We start from the raw sequence: 22,236 nt of genomic DNA on the forward strand, positions 1-22,236 counted from the left end.
GATGACGAAGATTCTATTGAGTAAACCTTTTCGGTCTTGGTCGGGGTAGAGGGATTTTGTCCCTTTTTTTACCGACTTTAAAAAAGTGAACTCTTACTAAAAATTACTAGAACTAAATAGGGGACCGAACATTTTTTACCTGGGGGGGAGGGCAGGGGGCGCTGGTGGAAAACAGGGTGGCCCTTCATAATTTTCTAGCAGCCCCCCCCCCCCCCCCCACCGAATCAACCAGTGTTTTTTTGGCTGCCCCCCCTCGCCATACCTAGAAAAAAGTGTAAGTCGAGGCTTTGTTTTTGCCTGCTCCCCCCCCCTGGAGCCTTAATTTTTTGGATGCCCCCCCCCCCCCCCCCCCCAAGCTAAATAATGATCGGTCTCTAGCACGAAACAGTAAAAAATTCCATGGTTGTCTATACCACCAATTAGTTGGGTTTTTTTCACGGGTTTTTGTGTGCACTGTATCCCCCTATTGGGACCTCACAATTGGTCAATAACCAAGGTATTCATTCTATCAAACAAGGTTATTGTTGTTTTGAAGCAGTGTGTCCAGCAGGTTTTTATGTTCAACATCTTGTCCTGTAAGTAACCAAGCTATTTTTTGTTACTGTCATAATAATGACTTTATTCAGCTCGAGTTTTGACCAAAGGTAAATGAAGATGGGACCGATACGTTCTGGAAAGTGAATCCTCCTTGTGCTTCAATACGCTTCGACTCTGAAAAACATTAAAAACAAAGGTATTACGGAGGTGTACTACCTTTTAAGGTGGTGTTACACGGGACAACTTGCAACGCCGATTTTTCGTGCAACGCTATTGCGCCATTTGTGTGTCGATTTTTTGCGACATGTTACACGGGAACAACTTTTCGCGCAATATTCACTTTAGTATTCAGTCCACGCGCTGCCAACTCGCTCACGGCTATCTTTCTTCTTCTTTTCTTGCTTTTATCATTTTTTATCAACTACAAAAGTTTTATCTTATCCGTTTCATTAGGTTTAGACAATTGTTGCAGTTGCTGAACTGTTTACACTTACTTCTTCTACAGTCGGCGCCATTTTGTTGCGCGTCAAATCGGCGATGTTACACACATCGATTTGCTGAAAATTCGTCATCTTGCGTTGCAAGCTTTTGAAGCCAGATCAAAAACTTGCAACGTGCTGCAGAGTAAAATATTGCGCGAAAAATCGTCCTCGGCGCTATGTTACACCTCAACGATTTTTCGTGCAGCAGCGTTGCGCGAAAAATCGACGTTGCAAGTTGGCCCGGGTAGCACCACCTTTATGCAGCCGACCTCCGCAGCCAGTTGTCAAGTCTCTTAAAGTCTTAGAGTGCATACAATACATCCGTGAAAAAGTTAACTAAGAAAAATGTACTAATTAGTGCAAAGTTTATCAAATTGGTACACAAATTTGTGCGATTTCTTACAAAGTTTTTCACGGATATATGGTACGCACTCTACTTAAAAGGATTTTTTCATTAATTTAAGCCAACTTCTAATAGTCTATTTAGCAGAAAGTTATAAAAGTATCAAATACATGTTTTTTGTATCTAATTTTATAGGCTCTAACAAACGGTCCCAGCATTTGACCCAGCATTTTTAGCCAACATTTTAACCCAAAATTGTTGGGAAACCATGATAAAACAGTCACAACATTTTAACCAAAAATTGTTGGAAAACCATGATAAAACAGTCACATTTGACCCAAAAAATGTTAGATAAATGTTGGGTCGAATGTTTGGACCGCTTGTCAGGCCCTTATGAAGCAGCCAGATGTCAACGTTCCAAGGAAAGAACCCATATCTCCCACTAATACCCAATTTAGCAACCAACCTCTATTCAAGATCTACTTAACACATTCCCAAGGGTGACCACTTAACAGAGGTTCGGCCACTTCGTAACATGCATTATATCTTACACTCAAGTCTATCTTACATTCATGTGTATGTAAATAAAGCTAGACATTTTATTTTACCTGCTGCTGCAGTTCTTTGGTCAGCGATCATAAACACTTGCTGAAGTTCGTTATTTTGTTCCTTGGTCAGCGCATTCATCATGGCAGCATACCATTGGGGGTCACGTGACTGAAGCGCTTCAATGAGATGGAGAAAATCATTCACATGATATAAAATTATTTTCACATCATGCAACTTGGGTCACAAGTAACATATACAGTATGAGTGGCCGTGTTGTTAACAAATAGACATCAGTTTTTTATGTGTCTGTCCTCTTATTGACGATAAATTGCTCGGCTACGCCTCGTGGATCCACACTACTTTGACAATGTGATGACGAAATTTATCGTCAATAAGATGCCAGACACAAAAAACTGATGTCTATTTGTTTTTTACAATAACAAAAACGATAAAAACTTCTCATTTTTAGCGATCAAAACAAACGGAAAAACGGGAAAACGGAAAAAGCGCGCGCTCGTTGACGTCAGTTTTATCTGTCTGTCCTCTTATCGATGATAAAAATTAACCAATCAGCGCGCGAGAAATTTGTAAGTTATTGTAAAATATCAGATGTACAACCACGAGGTGTAGCCGAGTGATTGTATGTCTGATACAACACGGACACGAATACTGTATATGACTTATCAAACGTCTAGGTTAGTTCCTTTGTGTTTCACTAAAATTTTCAAAATTAAATTGAATTTGGCCAAGAAAATCCAACTTAAAATTTATGCAAATGAACACAGTTTTGTATCAGATTTACAACACTCTTCACAGTCGTGATTTCTGTTGTTTTCCTCATGAATTATTCATGAGTTTAATAAAATTGATTATAATGGTGAGATGCAATAAATAATAATAAATAAATGAGATAGAGTACAAACACTATAAGTGTGTAACATAAATACCACTAAATACTGATAAATTATGCTAATCCTATTGTTTTCTATTTTTTAATTAGCACTATTTACTACTAAATAGTGCAAAGTGTTGCCCACTTTTAGTGTTTGTACTCTATTAAGAATAATGAAATAATTATAATAAATAAATGATCATTGGCAAGTTGTAGAAGGCGTGTCCTTCCCTAGTCAATGTCTTGTTCTGCCCTGATCCCAAGTCTTCCCATCATGCATTGCAACTTTACCTAGTAGGGTTGATTTAAATGCCATATATTCATCCATGCTTTCTTCATCTATTGCTGTTGTGTATCCTTCGAGGGGTGTCTCTTCTTCATCGTCATCCTCATCTTCATCGGCAAGGTGGTCAGATGCCTACATCAACGAAGAATCAATATTGCATTCAATCATTTTTTCTGTGCTATAATTAAGCAATAGAAACTTTTTCCGTGTTTACATAGCCTGATAGCAACACGAGGGGAGGTTGGGAGAATTCGAGACAGTTATGCACAACTGTCTCGAATTCTCCCAACCCCCCGAGTGTTGCTATCAGGGTATGTAAACACAGAGAAAAAAGTTTTCTATTGCTTTTATAAAATAAATACTAAGGGAAAACATTACCTTTTGCAAGAAAATAAATCTTTATTTGAATTTGATTCTCATATCAAAATACAAATTCTCCATACATTACGAACTTCGATCGTTAGCCAATCAAATTTCGTGTAATAAACGCCAAGGAGGCAAATGTGAAGCGAGAAAGAATCGCTAGCTATTTTAAACATTTATCATTCTAAAACTTTAAAACAAATACAAAGAAATGTCCAAAGATTGAATAGAAATCTTAATAAAAGATTTCAGAATTGATTATCTTTACGAAAGTGATCAAAAGTGGATAACAAGTGTCACTGTGAATGGAATTCTCGGTTGAAAGAAACGTGGTTTTGCTCAATTTGACAGCGAGAAAACATGGCAGCGAAGTTGATTGTTTCGTCTTGCCTCGAGAAGATATTTTGTGGAGCTGAAGAGCTATCGCTGGAAAAAGTTTGAAGCTGCTGACTGTTTCCTTGAAATACTTGTATTCTTTATCGGGCGGTGCATTTAAATCATGAGAAAGCACGTCGCTGAACAAACGAAGCTGTCCTGACATACATATACATACATACATACATACATATTTTATTGTACCAAAAAGTAAAATAGAACTAATACAATGTGTATATAACGAATTATAAGGTACAGGCTATCTGCAATAACCATGAGGCTAACCTAGGCAGACAGCTTGACATGAAAAATAATTGCAAATTTGGTACAGGAAGAGAATGAGTAAAATTATATAGTGCAAGAAAAAAAGAAAAAAAAAATTACTTAAAAAAAAAACAACTAAGTATAAGTTAATAATCAATACTGACAAATACAATAAGAAAAACAAAAAACAAAAAAGAAAATTAGACAAATAGGAAATGGATCAGTTCATTTTAGATTGTTACAATAAATAGAAAAAAGAAAATTTTTAGTAATTAACAAAATTTTGATCTATTAAGATTATCATTTCATAAGTTGGTATAGATAACACTTTTTTATTTTATTTTATTTATTTTTAATTAGAAGAAGAATAAGCCTGCAGTAATTTTTCTTTTAAGGATTTCTTGAACCTATCTTTGCTATATGGTTTTAAGCACTCCTCAACAGAATTCCAAACTTTAGCGCCAGCATATTTTATATTAAATTTTCCATAATTGATTCTAATTTTTGGTAGGGAAAAAGAAGTTTTAGAAGCAAATCTTGTATTGTAAGAATGTTTCATGCTTACCGAGTGAAAAAATGACTTAAAGTAAATAGGTAAATTTCCAGAATAAAAATCATGCATAAAAACAGCAGTATGAAAGTAGACCAAGTCACAAAGCTTGAGAATTTTTAAATTAATGAAAATAGGATGAGTATGGGCATTGTAGTCAGCAAAGGTCATTAGACGTAGAACTTTCTTTTGGAGAATAAACAAAGGATCAAGTGTTGTGTTATAAGTGTGTCCCCACACTACAATACCATAGGTTAAATAAGGATATATTAAAGAATAATATATGTTAATTAGAATATCCAAATTGACATAATGGCGAGCCTTGGCTATTATTCCAATGCTGCGTTTTATTTTATTTGAAATAAATGAAATATGTGATTTCCAAGTAAGGTGGCTATCAATCATGACACCTAAATATTTAATTTGATACTCCCGCTGAAGAGGTTGATTATCTATCTGAAGCTGAACATCATATAACAATTTCTTTTGAGCTGGATGAAAAATAATAAAATTTGATTTTTCAATATTCAAGGAAAGTTTATTAGCACAAAGCCAGGTGTGCACATCAGATAATTGATTATTAATGATCAATTCTAGAGATTTTAAACTCTTATTAGCATAAAAAAGATTGCTGTCATCAGCAAATAAATGAAAAGAGAATTTATTGGATGATTTAGAGAAATCATTTATATACAAGAGAAAAAGAATGTGTCCAAGAACTGAACCTTGAGGAACATCACAAGATATAGGTAAAATTTCGGAACAGGTGCTTCCAAGAGAAGTAAATTGTCGTCTATTATGGAGGTATGATTCAAACCATTTACCTGCTAACCCACGTATTCCATAATAATCTAGTTTTTGGAGTAAAAGTTGATGATTAACAGTATCAAAAGCTTTGCTAAGGTCAAGAAAAATTCCACAAGAATAGATGTTGTCTTCAATAGCATTTTGTATATTATCTGTTATGGAAAGAACAGCCTGTAAAGTGGAATGCTTTGGTCGAAAACCAAATTGCTTATGAGATAAAACAGCTTCTTTATTGACAAAGTTAATAAGTCTGTCAAACATAAGTTTTTCAAGAATTCTATTGAAAACTGAAAGAAGGGAAATAGGACGGTAGTTATTAACATTGACTTGAGAACCCTTTTTAAACACAGGAATGACCCTAGCTAATTTGAAACTTTCAGGAACAATTCCAGAAGAAAAAGAGTTATCAAAAATACGTTTAAGAGGTTTTGAGATAAGATGTTTAATAGATTTTAAAACTGCAACAGGTATACTGAAGGACCCAGTGCTCTTTAAAGGGTTCAGTTTATCTATTTCATCCTCTATTTCTTTAAGTGTAACAGGAGTTAGAAAAATGCTGTTAAGTGACTTTTGAGGCAAATAACTCAATGGAGATACATTGCTTTTTGGGACTGAACTAGCAAGATTAGTACCAATATTAGTAAAAAATTCATTAAAATGATTTGCAATACTCTTACAATCAGTTAACTCAACATTATTAGATGTTAGTAATTTAGAAGGCAGATTAGATAATCCATGTTTAAAACCAATAATATCTTTAATTCCTTTCCAAACGTTCTTAATATTAGTTCTATTGGATATAAAATAGTTATTATAATATCGAGTTTTTGATAATTTTATAAGGTGATTAAACTTATTTCTGTATATTTTGAATTTATCAAAATAATACAAAGATTTGGTTTTAATATATTTCTTATACAGTTTATTTTTAATTTTAATTGATACTTTAATTCCTTTAGTTATCCATGGTTTACATAATTGCCTTACATCATTTTTACTAAGTTCCCTAATAGGAATATGCTTATTAACTACATTAGACAGTTTGGAATAAAAAATATCAAATAGCATAGAAGCATTAATGGTATGTTCAAATTCTTCAGTCCAATCAATAGCCTTAATTTCATCTAATAAATCAGCTTCATTAAATTTAGAGTAGTCTCTTCTAGATATTTTAATATTTTTTGGAAGAGCTGATAATTTATTTATAATTAGAAAATTTGGAAGATGGTCAGTTAAATCATAAACAATATTACCACTAACAGTATAGTGAGTTAATGAATTGAAGAATATATGATCTATTAGAGAAGCAGAATGATCGGTAATGCGAGTAGGTTGAAGTATATGAGGATTAAATGAATATGATTGAAGAGTGTTAAGGTAATTTTCAGTATCTGAATGGGAAGAAGATTTTAATAGATCAATGTTAAAATCCCCCATGATTACACAAAATTTGTTTTCTCTATTAATTTTATCAAGTGAACTTTCAAGATAATTAAAAAATACATCAAAGTTACTATGAGGATGCCTATAGATAACCCCACACACAATATTATGATGTAGATCACTTTCTACTTCAATCCATAGAGACTCAAATTCAGATTTAATAGAGCAAGAAAGATCACTTCTAAGGGAAGAAGATAATTTGTCAGAAACATAGAAAGCTGCACCACCTGCATGAGATAAGGTGGGCTGAGAAAAGAATTTATAACCATTAATAAAGTTATTAAATGGAATTCCAGGTGTGCTTTTAAGTCTGGTTTCAGTAAGACCAATAACAGAAAAATTATGATTTAGTTCCGAAAGCATATGTATAAAATTGTCAATGTTGGCATTTAGACTTCTGATGTTGGAGTGCAAAACCGAAAAACATTTACCAGAAATGCTACTTTCAATTTCGAGGTTTTCTGAAAAATCTTGGGTAGAATAATACTTAAAATTAGATTGAGTTGGAAGGTGAGAGTCAGGATCTAAATTATTCAAATCATATATATCATTAAATGAACTCAAGTGTTGTAATAAATCAGTTGAATGACACATAGAAAGTTGAACATCTAAGATTACTTAGCTTCATTCGTATAAGTTATCAATGTCTAGATCATTGGAGATCGTGACCACAGGACTAGATCGAGACAAACTAACTAGCAAGTCAGGAAGCGAGTTAGGAAGCGAGTTAGGAAGCGAGTTAGGAAGCGAGTTAGGAAGCGAATTAGGAAATCATACATTCTAGCCAAGATTGTCCTAAGGTGACTAGCTACTTTATCAAGAAATCATTACAAAATGTTCTTAGAAAGATATTTTATAGAGAGTTTAACGCTGATTTCAAAAATGAAAAGAAAAATTGGCTGTCCTGAGCTTGTTTTCAAGATAATGAATTTTGAATACGGCCATCTTGACAGGTTGAAAAGAAAATTGCCTGCGGAAATCAACCTTTTCACAAAACAATTCATAACTCACAAATTAAAAACTCAGAACATCTACTTTAAACACTATTTTCTAAGAACTAACTAAAAATATCTGAAAGTTTAAAAATAAGCTCAAATTCCAGCATGTTGTTAGCTAGATGAACCAAAATCGCAATCAAATGAGGACATTAAAACGCTTTTTTTTCCATTCTTTTTCCGACTTGCTTTGAATAGGGTATGAATTTTTTACTCTCTAGTGTCTTTTAAGAATAGGCACAGGTTTTTGTAACCTCTGGCGGCACATCTCTATCCACATGGCGAAAAATTACGTACAGTCAGCGGTTCGGTACCGCGGGCGCGCATTCATTGTTCAATATTGTACTAAGATGGCTGCCAGTACCAATCGAAAAACGATGCCAGGATTCTACAGACAGCTTAATGAGTCTGCAACCTGGTTTTTAGAGCCAGTAAAGGCGATGAAAAGAAACAGGATGACAAGTGGGCCATATTTTGCAGTAGAAAGGTTAATTTCGAAGCGAAACTACAAGGGAAATGTAAGTAAATTAGAAATTTTTGACAACTTCATTCTTACTTTTTCGGCATGCTTGTGACCATTTTCTTAGCTTTAAAGGTCAAAATTTTAAATATTTTTTTCGAAAAAAAGGATTCTGACTCCTGTTTAGTTAGTAAGCTTCACATTTCCGCCAATTAACAAGGATTTTCGTATTTTCAGACTGAGTATCTTATCAAGTGGGAAGGTTACAGCTCGTACTGCAGTAGCTGGGAGGATGAGGGGAATCTAACAAAAGATCTGATACGGTAAGTATTAATGCGAATCTAGTGCTTTTTGCTCATGTAAATTACATGCCAACATAAAACTTTATTTAATCATTCTCTACTACAAGTACTCTGATTAAATTCACTCTCCTTTTTTTTACAGAACATTTGACAAACCTATAATAGACCATCCAAGACTGGAAGCAAACACTGACTGCCTGTTACATAACATAACTGCTGAGCTAAAAAGCAAATCAAGGGCTCCAGTTTCCTTTTGTTTTGACCATGATTGTTTTCGGTTTTTATTTGGGGGTAAGGGAACTGTATCTAGGGATGACAAAGCATTTATGCTAGAAAAGGAGGATTTTCAATGTTGTCATTTTTTCAATGATTGGGATCAGTGTTTAGATAGCAATGGGGATGGAGTCATTATTCAATTTCCAATGAGGGTGGGACTAGTTCTTTCTTTATCACCAAGTGTAACTGTTTTTCAAAATAGGAAATTAGTAAAACAACCTAGAATGCCAATAGAAAAGCTGAAAATTGATTTTTTTTCGTAAGCCTTTCTCCTGTATTTGAATTGTTTACATTAGGGAAAACATTTAAATATAAATAAGTTACTTGAAAGTATCATTAATTTGTAAAAGACATGAAAAGTTATTCATCAGCTTCTAAAAAGACACTCTAACTCATTGTTTTTCCCCAAACAGTTGAATGACTGTGTCATCTATGTGAATTGTCAGTATAATGAGTGTCAAATGGGCTAGCTATTGTATTTTATTCAATATGCATTGCATTTATTGTCTGCTATTACTTGATTTTTGTAGATAAAATCCATTGTCAAGCAAAAGCTAGCAATTTAAAATTTTGTATTTGTCAATAGAAGATAAAAGAGTGCAAATTGTAAAGATAATATACATTGTACTTCTTTGAACTTTTGTAAGCAAGCAGGCTAATTTTTGAATTTAAAAGCAATTATTTTGAAAAAAAGTAGCTATTAGAGTGTCATGAACATAGTAATAAAATAGTAACACTATGTGAATGAAATTGTATATAGAAAAGCTACTTAAAGTATATTGCACTTGAATATATACAATATGAATCAATGGCATGAAATTAAAACATCTGGGTACTAAAAATAATATTTTTAGTATTTCAGTATGCCAGTCATTTGCATTTCTCTTTGAGATAAAATCATCTCTTTGTTTTCTTTTTTATTCCCTCTTCCCAGTAAACAGCATTCTTTTTCTCATATTTTCTTCTTTTCCTTTCATTATCCCTTAGACTCCATTGCCTACTTTCCACTCTTAAGATATCTGCTGTTGAGTCCCACTTGTTTGATTTTCTTAGGACTACAGATCTAGCAACATCATTGTTTTTCTCTACTCCCTGTCCTGTAAAACTTTCAATGACTTGTACATTTGAAGAAAATATGGTACATGAGCTACTAAGATATGCATATAAGGTGTTACCCTTCTCCTCTCATACCCCTTCATTTTTCCATTCAGGGAAACAAACAACTTCACCCAAGCTACAGCTTTAAGATGGAAGATAGATGGATCTTGTTCTGGTGACCAAGTGTTGATAATGGTATAGAGCTCACCAAAGTTATTCCATATTTCTATAACCTTTTGTCCCAGGTCTTGACACTGAAAAAGTTCTTGTGTTCCTTCTTTTTTTGGAAATTCTTTAAGAAGTTTCTTTTTGTCATCACCTGTAAGACTGGTCCACTTATATCTTCCACTTGCCCTCCCATCTGCATTTTTTTCTTCCCACACATCAAAAGAAATTCCTAGTGACTTAATATGCTCCACAGTTTTCTTTAGCTGAACTCCCCTCTCTTGTCCCCTAGCTCTATTCACTTCAATAATTTTGTCCCAATCTAGTGCAGCATCTATCACATTCTCTAGCAAAATATCTGTTACTCTTAGCATAAGATGAAGCTCATCTACGACTACATGGTCTAGTTGAATCTTAATAAGTGGTTCTCGTTCGCACCCATAGTTGTAGTTATTTTTCTTGCTGGGATGGTTTTTGTACAAGGTAAGTATTTCTTTGAGAGTTCTGCATAGAGGAAGCTTATTAAATTGGAGAAATCAGTGTCTACTTTCCATCTATCTTCTTTGGGAATCTTACACCAGGCACAGGCATAGTCAGCTGTGGCAGATTTTAATCCAAGCATTAGCAAAATAAATTTGTAATCCCCTCCCAAAAAAAATTCAGTGTTCAGGTGTTGTCCCTTAACTTCTATAGAACCACTCTGTAACAAATCTATGATTTCTTGAAAAATTGATTGGAAGGCATCCCTTAGAACTTCATAATTTTCAGGTGCATCGACAATGGCAATGGTCCTGTTTCCCTTAGCAGACATTACATCTTGTCCCGATTGCAGCAAAGAAAATGAGAGAATTATGTAATTACTATTCCTGGTCATACGAGCACCATCACCATTTACCTTGATTTTGATCTTATCATTGGCTACAGAAAAGTCACTTGCATTTTAAGGAAATCTGTTTCCTGTACTTTAAGTAGGTCAGTTAGAGAGTTTACTTTAGAACCATGGTATGGGCCAGGAAGTGAAGATAAATGGCACATGTCATTAAGGTTGGACCTGCACTGTTTGATTAAATAAGATTTGGGAAGTCCCTCACAAATAAAAGAAAATTCATGATAAAATTTGTCACCAACACAAAACTTGTCAAGTAGATATAAAACCTGCTCAACTTTGGACTTTTCTTCATTGGTCAAGTTGTTATAATTTTTTCCCTTTTGACTACCATTTAAATCTAGCATGTGAGTATCTCCTGATTCTTGATCCTTAATTAGTAAAGCCTGTATGTCTAGGCCAAAAGAATTGGAAAACCAAAGTGCCGTTTTTGCTCTATTTAGGAAACAGTTCAGTGTTCTGCTCTTATTTTTTGTCGATGATAGAGGTTTGCCTTGAAATTTGTTTTCATTTTCTAGTACAGAAATGTAGCTTTGTAGCTCAGCATTGGACTCCTGAAGATGTTGAATTTGCCTATCTCTATTTGCTATTTCTTGCACAAGACAATCAAACATATCTTTCTTTGCCTTTTCAATATCATCATACCTTTTTCTCCATTCCTCCACTTCATTCCTTAGAGTACCTAGCTCCTCGTTCCACTGATCTACGGTTTTAATTTCCCCTTCTCGAATATGAAAATTTCTGCTCCTATCATTCAGTTGCTTCCTAGCTCTGCCTTTAGTCTTCCTATATTCTTGAACTACTGATCCTGCTATTTTTCTGATGTTATCGTTTATTCTATTTCTTACTTTTTCTTCAGAAATAAAAACAAACGCATTACCTGGCACACTCCATTCTAGTAAATCAACAAAATTTACCTTTGCATTGTACCGATCTTCTTGTACAATTTCGTGCCATAATTTCAGTAGTGGAAAAGGTATTTTCACTGCAAAAATTACTTTATCGTTTCCCCTACTATAAGCATAATGAAATTCAGAAGAAGACAACTCAACGTTTGAGAGATCTTTATTCAAACGGAGCCGATGGTAATGTGCAAACACGTCCGACATTTTGAAAAACTAGTAAACAGCTGATCGATTGACAGATGATTTTACCGCCAAAATACGATCCACAGGCTCTCAGTCCTCCTCTATGAAATTAGTCAGTGATAACCTGGGACTTAGATGATATATTGAATGATGGGATACAAAATGGCAGACGAAGAATCGATAGTTTTTCAGATATTCTCTTCGAAATTCGTTCTAATTGTACAAGAATTCCGCGCGTCATTAGAAATATAAGCAGAAGAAGATTCAAAATTTCTATTCTACCTCATGTTTGGCTGATTTTGGAACCGGTAAAACGAATTTTTTTGCTTATAATTTTGGTTTAAAAACATTGTTTACATGATGAACTTCAAACCTGGATATGTGCAAAACCTATATATTCTTCATTTACATTATTAGAAAGCTGGATTTTCGTGCGAAAATCAGTAAAACAGCATGTCGGCCGTTTAATTTGTCTATTCACTCTATGTCTTAACGGCTAAATCTTTGAAAGTAATTGGAACCGGTAAGACGATATTTTTTCCCTTCAAAAATTTAATGACATTATCGATAATTGTTAGGAAAAAAATATTGGATATGTGCAAAGTGGAAATATTTCTCACAGTAAAAGCCAGGAGGAAAAAACTCGGGATTCTCGAAGGTTTTCAATTAAATTTTGTTGTTCTTTCTTTGACTTTTAAGCACTCTACTGCGCATGCTCATCGGCCATGTTGTAGCGAATTTTTCGCCATGAGAACCGGGTCGACTACAACCCCCCAGGATCCCATTGTCTAATAACCACTATAACCATTACTAAAAAGGTAAATTATACACCGTGAAAAAGATGAAAAAACTTACTGACGTTTCGGACGCTAGTCCTTCGTCGGAGTAAAAAGCCTTTTTACCTTTTTCCTTTTTACTCCGACGAAGGACTAGCGTCCCAAACGTCAGTAAGTTTTTTCATCTTTTTCACGGTGTATAATTTACCTTTTTATCATTACCGTTTCATTAGAAACACCGACGCAGCTCACACTAGTTTTTAGCTAGTTATATCTTACTATTTAGTAATATTTGGTACTAAGAGTAAGTATTTGTTTCATGGTTTAGTGCGACCACTCTAAGAATTGCAAAGTTGAACTTGTTTACGATTTCGGCTCACTTACTTCAAATGAGCATTTGACTCATAGTACGAGTAGTTTATTATTTTACTTCATCCTGCATCTGTCCTTGATTCTTTTGATTTAAGTAAAGCTATGTCCGTGTGTGCGTATGCTCCGTGCTAAACATCATCACACACCAAACACCAGCTTTTCAATTTATTTTGAATTTCAATTTCTTGGGAACTTGATGTTCGAGTAGCCAGAATTACCTTCGTGGATACCAATTGAATGAACGGTAACAATAAAACGTTTATTAAAATTTAAATAACAATATCAACATCGTAATAATAAGGTTTAAAGTAATAAAATATCCTTAATAAAGTACAAGCACTTAAGAATTGCACTTTTTATCAGAACCGAAATAAATTTAACACTAGCAGAACTGTCTAGGTTGCAAGATTTCAGTGATATGAAGCTTTAAGGACTACTAATTCCGCATCGCATCTAATTGTCTTTGAGTCCAATGGCTAAGAAAACGCCAAGAACTACTACATAAGACATCGTCTTCCGACATCGTGTTGAGAAGCAGACAGATCCGTTGTTGAGCCAGCAAACATGTTGTCAGCGAACGAGAAACAGTCGCGTTACACCCATAAAATTAATAATTACCGGCTGATGCAGACGTTTTACTTGCGATTTCTTTTTTGAAATATATATTAAATATTCTGTAAATATTCTGTAAATATTCTGTAAATATTCTGTAATAAAATATCATTCGCTTCCTAACTCGCTTCCTAATTCGCTTCCTAATTCGCTTCCTAACTCGCTTCCTAACTCGCTTCCTAACTCGCTTCCTAACTCGCTTCCTAACTCGCTTCCTAACTCGCTTCCTAACTCGCTTCCTAACTCGCTTCCTAACTCGCTTCCTAACTCGCTTCCTAACTCGCTTCCTAACTCGCTTCCTAACTCGCTTCCTAACTCGCTTCCTAACTCGCTTCCTAACTCGCTTCCTAACTCGCTTCCTAACTGGAAAGATAGGCAACCTCGACTAGATCCATCCTTCCTCAGCGATATTCTACCATTATTAGTCCATATATATTTATACTTTAGTTCTCTTCTTGCCTTGAGACGTCGGTTGAATAGCATTTGGTTATGACGCGTCAGGCTCTCTGCAAGGTATATTTTCTGTGTTGGAAACCTTACAAGACCAATATCTCGGGTCGACTTGTCACGTAGATATTTTCTAGCTTGGTATAATTCATCACGAAGTTCGCGTCGTACGAATTTAACTATGATTGCAGGATCATAGTTCTTGTTTTTCTGTCCAGCTAAACGGTGGCTCACAGAAATATCATCTACTTCAATATTAACATCCACAAGATCACCAATTTTACGGACAATTTCGCTAGTGTCTTCAACGTCACTGACAGGAATCCCTCGAATTTCCAGGCAGTCCCGTCTTGAGTACTGACCAAGATTATTGCATTCCTCCTTAATTTGACTTAGTTCGTTTGATAGACGATGAAGTTGAGTGGATAAACAAGTATTTTCCATCTTGATTTGATGATTTTCAAGCTCGATCTTCTTCATTTTGGTATCAAACTCATCGTATTTCTTGCTTAGAAAATCAAGTGATCGTTCAAATTCTTCTAACTTTGAGACTTTCGCTTTAAGTTCGCGAAGGTCGCTAATTATTGGGCTTAATTTCTCATCAAGTAACTTAGAAAATGTGTTTATAGATTCTTGATCCATCAGAAAAGTAATTAAACAAAAAAAAGCTAAAGAAAATATCAAATTTAGAAAACCAAAACACTAAATTTGAAGAGCGCGGGAATCGACATCCTCCTTCCTCGACCGCTGACCAGCTAGCCGAAGGACGAAGCTGAAGCTGACCAGCTGACGAAGGACGTGTGTTGTAGCTCCTGAGGGAATTCTCTTTGCGGTGACCAACGAGAGATTGTCATGATATTACGATCAGAAAGACCTGCATGAGACCATAGGGTTATGCCTGTGGCCCTGACACAAGTCAAAATTTGGAACTTCGTCTTCAAAATGCATTTTTGGGGGCGTTTTTTTCCTCGAAAGAAACTGTAAATTTTAAATTTTTGAACTTGTACCGGGAAGACACGAAAGTTGTGACGTCACAACTGTGTTTACATATCCTCATGCAAACATGGCTATCAACCAATCACAGCGTGAGTACTATTTAATTTATTTTATAATACAATTTATAATACACTCTACAAAATTACTCGATTCTGATTGGACAAGAGGAGTACAATTAAATCCCAAATTGTACTCTGAAGAGTCCCAATTAAGTTGCGTAATTTTGTTGAGTGTATTATAAATGAAAAATCGCACAATCTTCTCGTACAATTCGGAATTTATAGATACTGGTGATGTTTTGAAAGTTCTCAAATTGAACTCGCCTAAAAGCTCGTCTAATTTTGAGAACTTTCAAAACATCACTCGTACCTATAAATTTCGAATTGTACTCGAGATCGTGCGATTTCCTGTCCTGTACAAATCAAGAGAGACAAATCAAAATGAAAGGATCACAGTGAAACAAATAATGACTGACTGACAAGCCTTGACCAAATATGCATGGCGTCATGCTGTAACGCAAACATCACATGTCCCGTGACGCCTATGAAATATTCTAACCCCCCGGGTAGCGTTACACAAGGTCTTTCGTTTGACAAGAAGGGGTTATGTCCTTCGAATAATACAAAAAAAAACTCTCAATTTCAACACATTAACGAAAGACCACGACAAATCACTCAAGAAGTGACGGAATAACAGTAGTGAAAGATTTCCTGATTCCAAAACTGTAAACCTCTGCTATCAGGCAATTAAAATAGAGCGACTCTTAATTCTGGATGGACTACACATTGTCACCTTGGGTGTAACGTTTTCTTATTTCAAACCCCATATGCCCTTCTCTTGAAAACAAGATTCTTTGTTTGAGTTGTATCCACATTCATGTGTCTTTTCATGTGCAACTGTTAAACAAAGAAATGATACTCTAGGGAATGACATGTGGTCTTGAGAATAAGATTCTTTGTTTGAGTTGTATCCAAATTCATGTGTCTTCTCATGTGCAACTGTTAAACAAAGAAATGATACTCTAGGGAATGACCCGTGGTCTTGAGAATAAGATTCTTTGTTTGAGTTGTATTCATATTCATGCGTTTTCTCATGTGCAACCGTCAAACAAAGAAATGATACTCTAGGGAATATTTTTTTATGTGACCTGAAATGGGAAACATTATTATTATATAGATATCGATGAAATACCAGGTTTTCTCTAGTGTCAAAAACTTGATATCTTTCACCAGTGGAAGATACCATATCTTTCACACGTGAAGATATCGCTGTTGAATCGGCTTGCTATTTTAATAAAGAATTTTTGAGCTTTTGTTTTATTTAAGTTTCATTGATATCTATATAATAAACAGAACATTACATGGCCGCTTGGAGATACGAATTTTATCTTCTCGTGTTCAATTTAGATATCTCACTCAATTGAAATATCAATCGAACACTCGAAGATAAAATTCGTATCTCCGCGCGCCCATGTAATATCCTCTATTTCCTAAGCTAAAGAGACATCTATCAGAAGGTTTTGTGTATTATTGTGGTGTAACTGCATCATAAAGTTTCTCAGAGTCTTAGTCCTACAAAATTTATTTTCCTTGCTTACTGTACCTTCTTTGCCAAGCTTTCAATGTACTCCACTTCATCTTCATTTATTTCATCCTCATCACTTTCTAGTTCATCTATAAAACATATAAAAATATAAATATAAATATTCTGTACAAAGTCGAGGCTGCCTCTGAGCAATTGCGAGCTTGAAACTGCAGTATTGATTCATATTAATTAACTATATGTCTTGTGTGTGTACAGTTTACCTTCTTCAAATTCTTCATCCCCATCATCACTATCTTCTTCTTCTCCTCCTCGGTCTGAAGTGAATAAGGAATAATCATCTTTTAAAAACAACTTACTAATATCAAGATGCTCTTTTCATGTGAGTTAGCCATGCCCTGACTTAGATCAGCTCAGAGGTTGTTTCAGGGTTCAATCTGTGAGTTAGCCGAGGCCTGACTTAGATCAGCTCAGAGGTTGTTTCAGGGTTCAATCTGTGAGTTAGCTATGCCCTGACTTAGATCAGCCCAGAGGTTGTTTCAGGGTTCGATCTGTGAGTTAGCCATACCCTGACTTAGATCAGCCCAAAGGTTGTTCCAGGGTTCGATCTGTGAGTTAGCTGTGCCCTGACTTAGATCAGCCCAGAGGTTGTTTCAGGGTTCTATCTGTGAGTTAGCCATGCCCTGACTTAGATCAGCCCAGAGGTTGTTTCAGGGTTTGATCTGTGAGTTAGCCATGCCGTGACTTTGATCAGCCCAAAGGTTGTTCCAGCGTTCGATCTGTGAGTTAGCCATGCCCTGACTTAGATCAGCCCAGAGGTTGTTTCAGGGTTCGATCTGTGAGTTAGCCATGCCCTGACTTAGTTCAGCCCAGAGGTTGTTTCAGGGTTTTTTCTGTGAGTTAGATGTGCCCTGACTTAGTTCAGCCCAGAGGTTGTTTCCGGGTTTTTTTCTGTGAGTTAGATGTGCCCTGACTTAGTTCAGCCCAGAGGTTGTTTCAGGGTCTTTTCAGTCAAAAATAATCAGTTGGTACCTTTTCAATTTATCAATGGTGGAAGTAAATTTTTATATATTATATTATACAACTACCACTCCCTGTACGGGGCTCTTCCATGAGGTTTACTCCACACGCACTACCCCTACATTATATACTGTATTTACAATATACAACACTCAACTCACATGTTGATTTTTATGGAGGGAGAAAAACCAGAGAACCTGGAGAAAAACCCTCGTGGCAAAGGATAGAACAACACATCAAACAAACTCGACTCTCATGTTGATTTATATGGAGGGAGGAAAACCAGAGAACCTGGAAAAAAACCCTTGTAGCAAGGGAGAGAACAACACATCAAACAAATTCAACTCACATGTTGATTTTTATGGCGGGAGGAAAACCAGAGAAAACCTGGAGAAAAACCCTTGTGTCAAGGGAGAGAACAACACATCAAACAAACTCAACTCACATATGACCTAGTCTGAGCAGGGGATTGAACCAGGACCACAGTGGAGGCGAGCTGTAAACCACTACACGACCCATGCCACCCAAATCTGCCTTGGGGATTAATTCTCAGTGAAAACCAATTTCAAAGCATGCCGTTGAAATGTCTGAGTTTGCAGAACATCAAAAACTGCAGGAATTGGTGTTGATGATGGTGCTGTTGATGAAGCAGATTTCAATAACGTTAATATTAGAAGTCACATTTTAAGTGTACCTTGAGGGAACATGACCAAAAGGAGCAACTAATACAGTTAAAAATCCTACTTCCATCAATAAGATATCCCTAGAGAAAAGGAAAAAGAATTATTCTTTGAACATTTAGTATTAATGAAGAATCGTAGAAATAAAATCAGAAAATTGGAATATAAAGAAAAATTCTAAATCTCACCATTGAAACCACAAAAATGTTTGTCCAACCTGGATGGTCAAGGAAGTTAATAAGTTTAAAAAACTCATTAATAATTCATGAAGGAAACACAATAGAAATCATGACCATGAAGGAGGTTTTATATCTGATATAGATTCGTCTTCATTTGCATAAACTTTAACATGGATTTTCTCTATCAAACTTGGTTCATTTCGTAAAGAATTCGGTACAGTATGAGAGCATACATCAAGAGTTTTTTAAGCCGTTTAATAAACTCGCAGATCGTGTCTTATCGGGTCTAAAACCACTCGGCTACGCCTCGTGTTTTATACCCGATAAAACACTCCTGCTCGTTTATTAAACAGTACATAAAAGGTATTTACAGATTTAAAAAGTATTACAAAATATCCCTTAAACATTCTTCAATTTCCTCACCATTTCTTTTTTACAGTGAAGACACTCGAACCATGAACACTTGACTTTATTCAGATTTTTATTTTCTGAGCTTTTTACTGCTTCAAACCCTCTAAAAAAGTAGGATTGAACTCAAATATGCTATGAGATCCAAAGACAACTTATTTCTAAATGATTCACTCAAGGGATGCATGTTAAAAAAAGTAGTAAAAAAGCACAAAGTGTTCATGGTTAGAGTGTCCTCACTGTAACTGTTCAATCAAACTCTTTCTTTTCTTTCACTTCTACCATTCCAATAACACAATTTCCCATCACATTTTACCATGATTATAACCTGATGGCAAAATAGAAAAAAATCCATGCTATTTACTTTCATCTGACCAATCAATTACCATCATTCCTTTTTTTTCTTTACTTCTCCCAGCGGCGATTCAGGGGAGGAGTGCAGGGGGTGCACACCCCTCCCTGTTTCAACTTTGTGTCCCTACTTTGAAAACAACCAATACTGTTTTTTCCCTTTGATTCTAAGGCTGCACCTCTCCCTGGGTTAACTTTCTGTGAATCACCCCTCCCTGAACAAAATCCTGGATCTGCCCCTGTCTCCCATCCCATTAACTAAATTTTCCATCATATTTTACCATAATTATAAATTGATAGCAAAATAGAAAAAAAATTCTACTCTTTATTTTCATTAGACCAATCAATTTGTGTATACTTTTTTCTTTCACTCCTCCCATTTAGCTTTCTGTGCAGCACCCCTCCCTGAACAAAATCCTGGATCTGCCTCTGTCTCCTATCCCATTAACACAATCTCCCATTCCATTTTACCATTATAACCTAATAGCAATATGAAAAAAAAAATCCAAATCCTTTTTTCTGTCTGAACAATCAATTCCAATATTTATTTTCTTTCACTTCTCTCATCCCATTAGCTAAATTTCCCATCCCATTTTAACAATGATTATAACTTGATAGCAAAAAAAAAAAAAAGTAAAAAAATTCCTAGTCTTTATTTTCATTAAACCAATCATTCACATACTTTTTCCTTTTTTTCTCTCATTCCATTAACTCAATTAACCCATCCCATTTTACCATCATATCCTGATAGCAAAAAGGAAAAAAATTCCAACTCATTTTTTCTATCTGACCAATCAATAGCCCACTTCCAAGGTATGCTTCGCTTGTCACAAACAAAGGTTTCAGTATAAGGCTAAATGCTAAATTAAATTTATCCTTACCGCCTGTCACAAATGACTGAGCATTTGGCACGTAGCCTCATACTGAAACCTTTGTGTGTGACAAGCAAAGCATATCTCGGAAGTGAGCTATTCCCATATTTATTTTTTTTCAATTCTCCCATCCCATTAATAACCCATTTATCCCATTCCATTTTATTATTACTACCTGATAGACAGAGTAATAGAGAAACCACAGCATGAAAAATGATACAGAATCTCTCCAGGAATCCATTGAAAAGGCCAGAAGAGATATCATCATACCAACAAGACAAAGCAGTTCCATTCCTGTCTCTATGTCCAAGCCAAGATGGGGCATAAACCATAGCAATGTAGGCTTATTCATAAAATTGTCCCAAGTCGTTGCATACTCTACAAAACAAATACTAGGCAGCTCAAGGTGCGGTCCTTTCATCAAAAATAAATGTTTGATTCTCAATAAAAGTTCAATTTATCAATGCAGATGACCCTCTGCTTCTGAAGCTTCATGATAATGATTATAATATAGCCACTTAAACAAGTTGTCTTCTAAGGTTATCAGGAGCAGTAGTACACTCACATCTCTTCTCTGGAGTCACAGGTTTGATTCCTGGACTCACGTGCGAGTAGAGTTTGCTACAGTAGATTAAAAATAACCTTTATGCTAATCAGTCAGCTAACACACAGATTGAACCCTGAAACAGCCTCTGGGCTGATCTAAGTCAGTGCATGGCTAACTCACAGATTGAACCCTGAAACAACCTCTGGGCTGATCTAAGTCAGTGCATGACTAACTCACAGATTGAACCCTGAAACAACCTCTGGGCTGATCTAAGTTAGTGCATGGCTAACTCACAGATCGAACCCTGAAACAACCTCTGGGCTGATCTAAGTCAGGGCATGACTAACTCACAGATCAAACCCTGAAACAACCTCTGGGCTGATCTAAGTCAGGGCACAGCTAACTCACAGGAGGAAAACTGGAGAAAATCTAACAAACTTAACTCACACGTGATGCAGAGTCCAAGAATCAAACCTGAGACCCCACACTTAAAAGATGAGTGTACTACCATTACATTATTCCACCCTTGATCTCCAACCTTAATTAGGTCTTATGTTTCATACAATTAACATTTGTGACTTTGTTAGCTACCCAACCCACCCCTCCCCTCCTAAAAACCTCAATGACCCATTCATAAACTTCAAGTGAAATTTACTATCGAATATTTTTTAAAGGATTTTTTTTTTTTGTGGTCCTACCTTCTTTGAATGCAATCTTCGCAGGCATAATACCATTTCTACCATAGAGACCTATAAAAAATGTAGTCAAAATTTTGAATTATTGAAATTTTTAAAACTTTTTGTATCGATTTTCTCTCCAGACGTCGATTTTAAAACGAAGAATTTTCGTAGAAAAAATATTCCATTTTAAGTAAAACTTTGTGAAGAGCTAAAGTAGTGAGATACCTGGTATTTGGATGTAAAGAGAAGAGAATGCAAACAAATATATGGCAGCTATTCCCCATAGAAAAACTTTACGAACTGCAATCTGTTTGCCATTATATCCCGCCATATTGGAAGTGCTCTTTCAAGCATGCGCTTGAGCCTGAAGCACAGGTATCCCAAGGGACCTTATCTCTCTGCCTTAATCAAGAAAAAAAACCTGTCATGTAACTAAAGTAAGAAAAATCTTTATAAAACTGCTTTACTTTTTGGACGTGGAAGTAGTATCTTGATTATTTGGCTGAAGGGACACGCAAGCAAGCGCGTCCAACATCTTCCCGCCAAATGTAGTTGGCTTTCGGTCATTGGTTGCGTGAAAAGCTAACCCCCCC

At 35.5% G+C, this 22,236-nt stretch overlaps 3 protein-coding genes across 3 annotated transcripts in view; 1 reads left to right on the forward strand and 2 right to left on the reverse strand.

Moving 5' to 3' along the window:
* LOC148912940 (uncharacterized) overlaps positions 1-22,236 on the reverse strand; it is a 53,288-nt gene that overhangs the window by 7,473 nt on the left and 23,579 nt on the right. The window lies entirely within an intron of this gene.
* LOC148912943 (importin-7-like) lies at positions 592-21,974 on the reverse strand. The gene is made up of 7 exons (XM_089026750.1): positions 21,869-21,974; positions 21,662-21,712; positions 17,170-17,223; positions 16,967-17,037; positions 3,095-3,221; positions 1,971-2,087; positions 592-711 (listed from the first exon to the last, which is right to left on the reverse strand). The coding sequence occupies exons 1-7, from the start codon at positions 21,972-21,974 to the stop codon at positions 623-625; spliced, it is 615 nt and encodes a 204-aa protein (XP_088882876.1). The 3' UTR covers positions 592-622.
* On the forward strand, positions 7,930-9,187 carry LOC148912944 (uncharacterized). The gene is made up of 3 exons (XM_089026751.1): positions 7,930-8,404; positions 8,584-8,669; positions 8,791-9,187. The coding sequence occupies exons 1-3, from the start codon at positions 8,165-8,167 to the stop codon at positions 9,185-9,187; spliced, it is 723 nt and encodes a 240-aa protein (XP_088882877.1). The 5' UTR covers positions 7,930-8,164.

The sequence above is a fragment of the Actinia tenebrosa genome, unplaced genomic scaffold (assembly GCF_029948245.1).
Source record: "Actinia tenebrosa isolate PJP-AT-01 unplaced genomic scaffold, QUT_ActTen_1.0 PGA_scaffold10__47_contigs__length_13832649, whole genome shotgun sequence".
NCBI lineage: Eukaryota > Metazoa > Cnidaria > Anthozoa > Actiniaria > Actiniidae > Actinia > Actinia tenebrosa.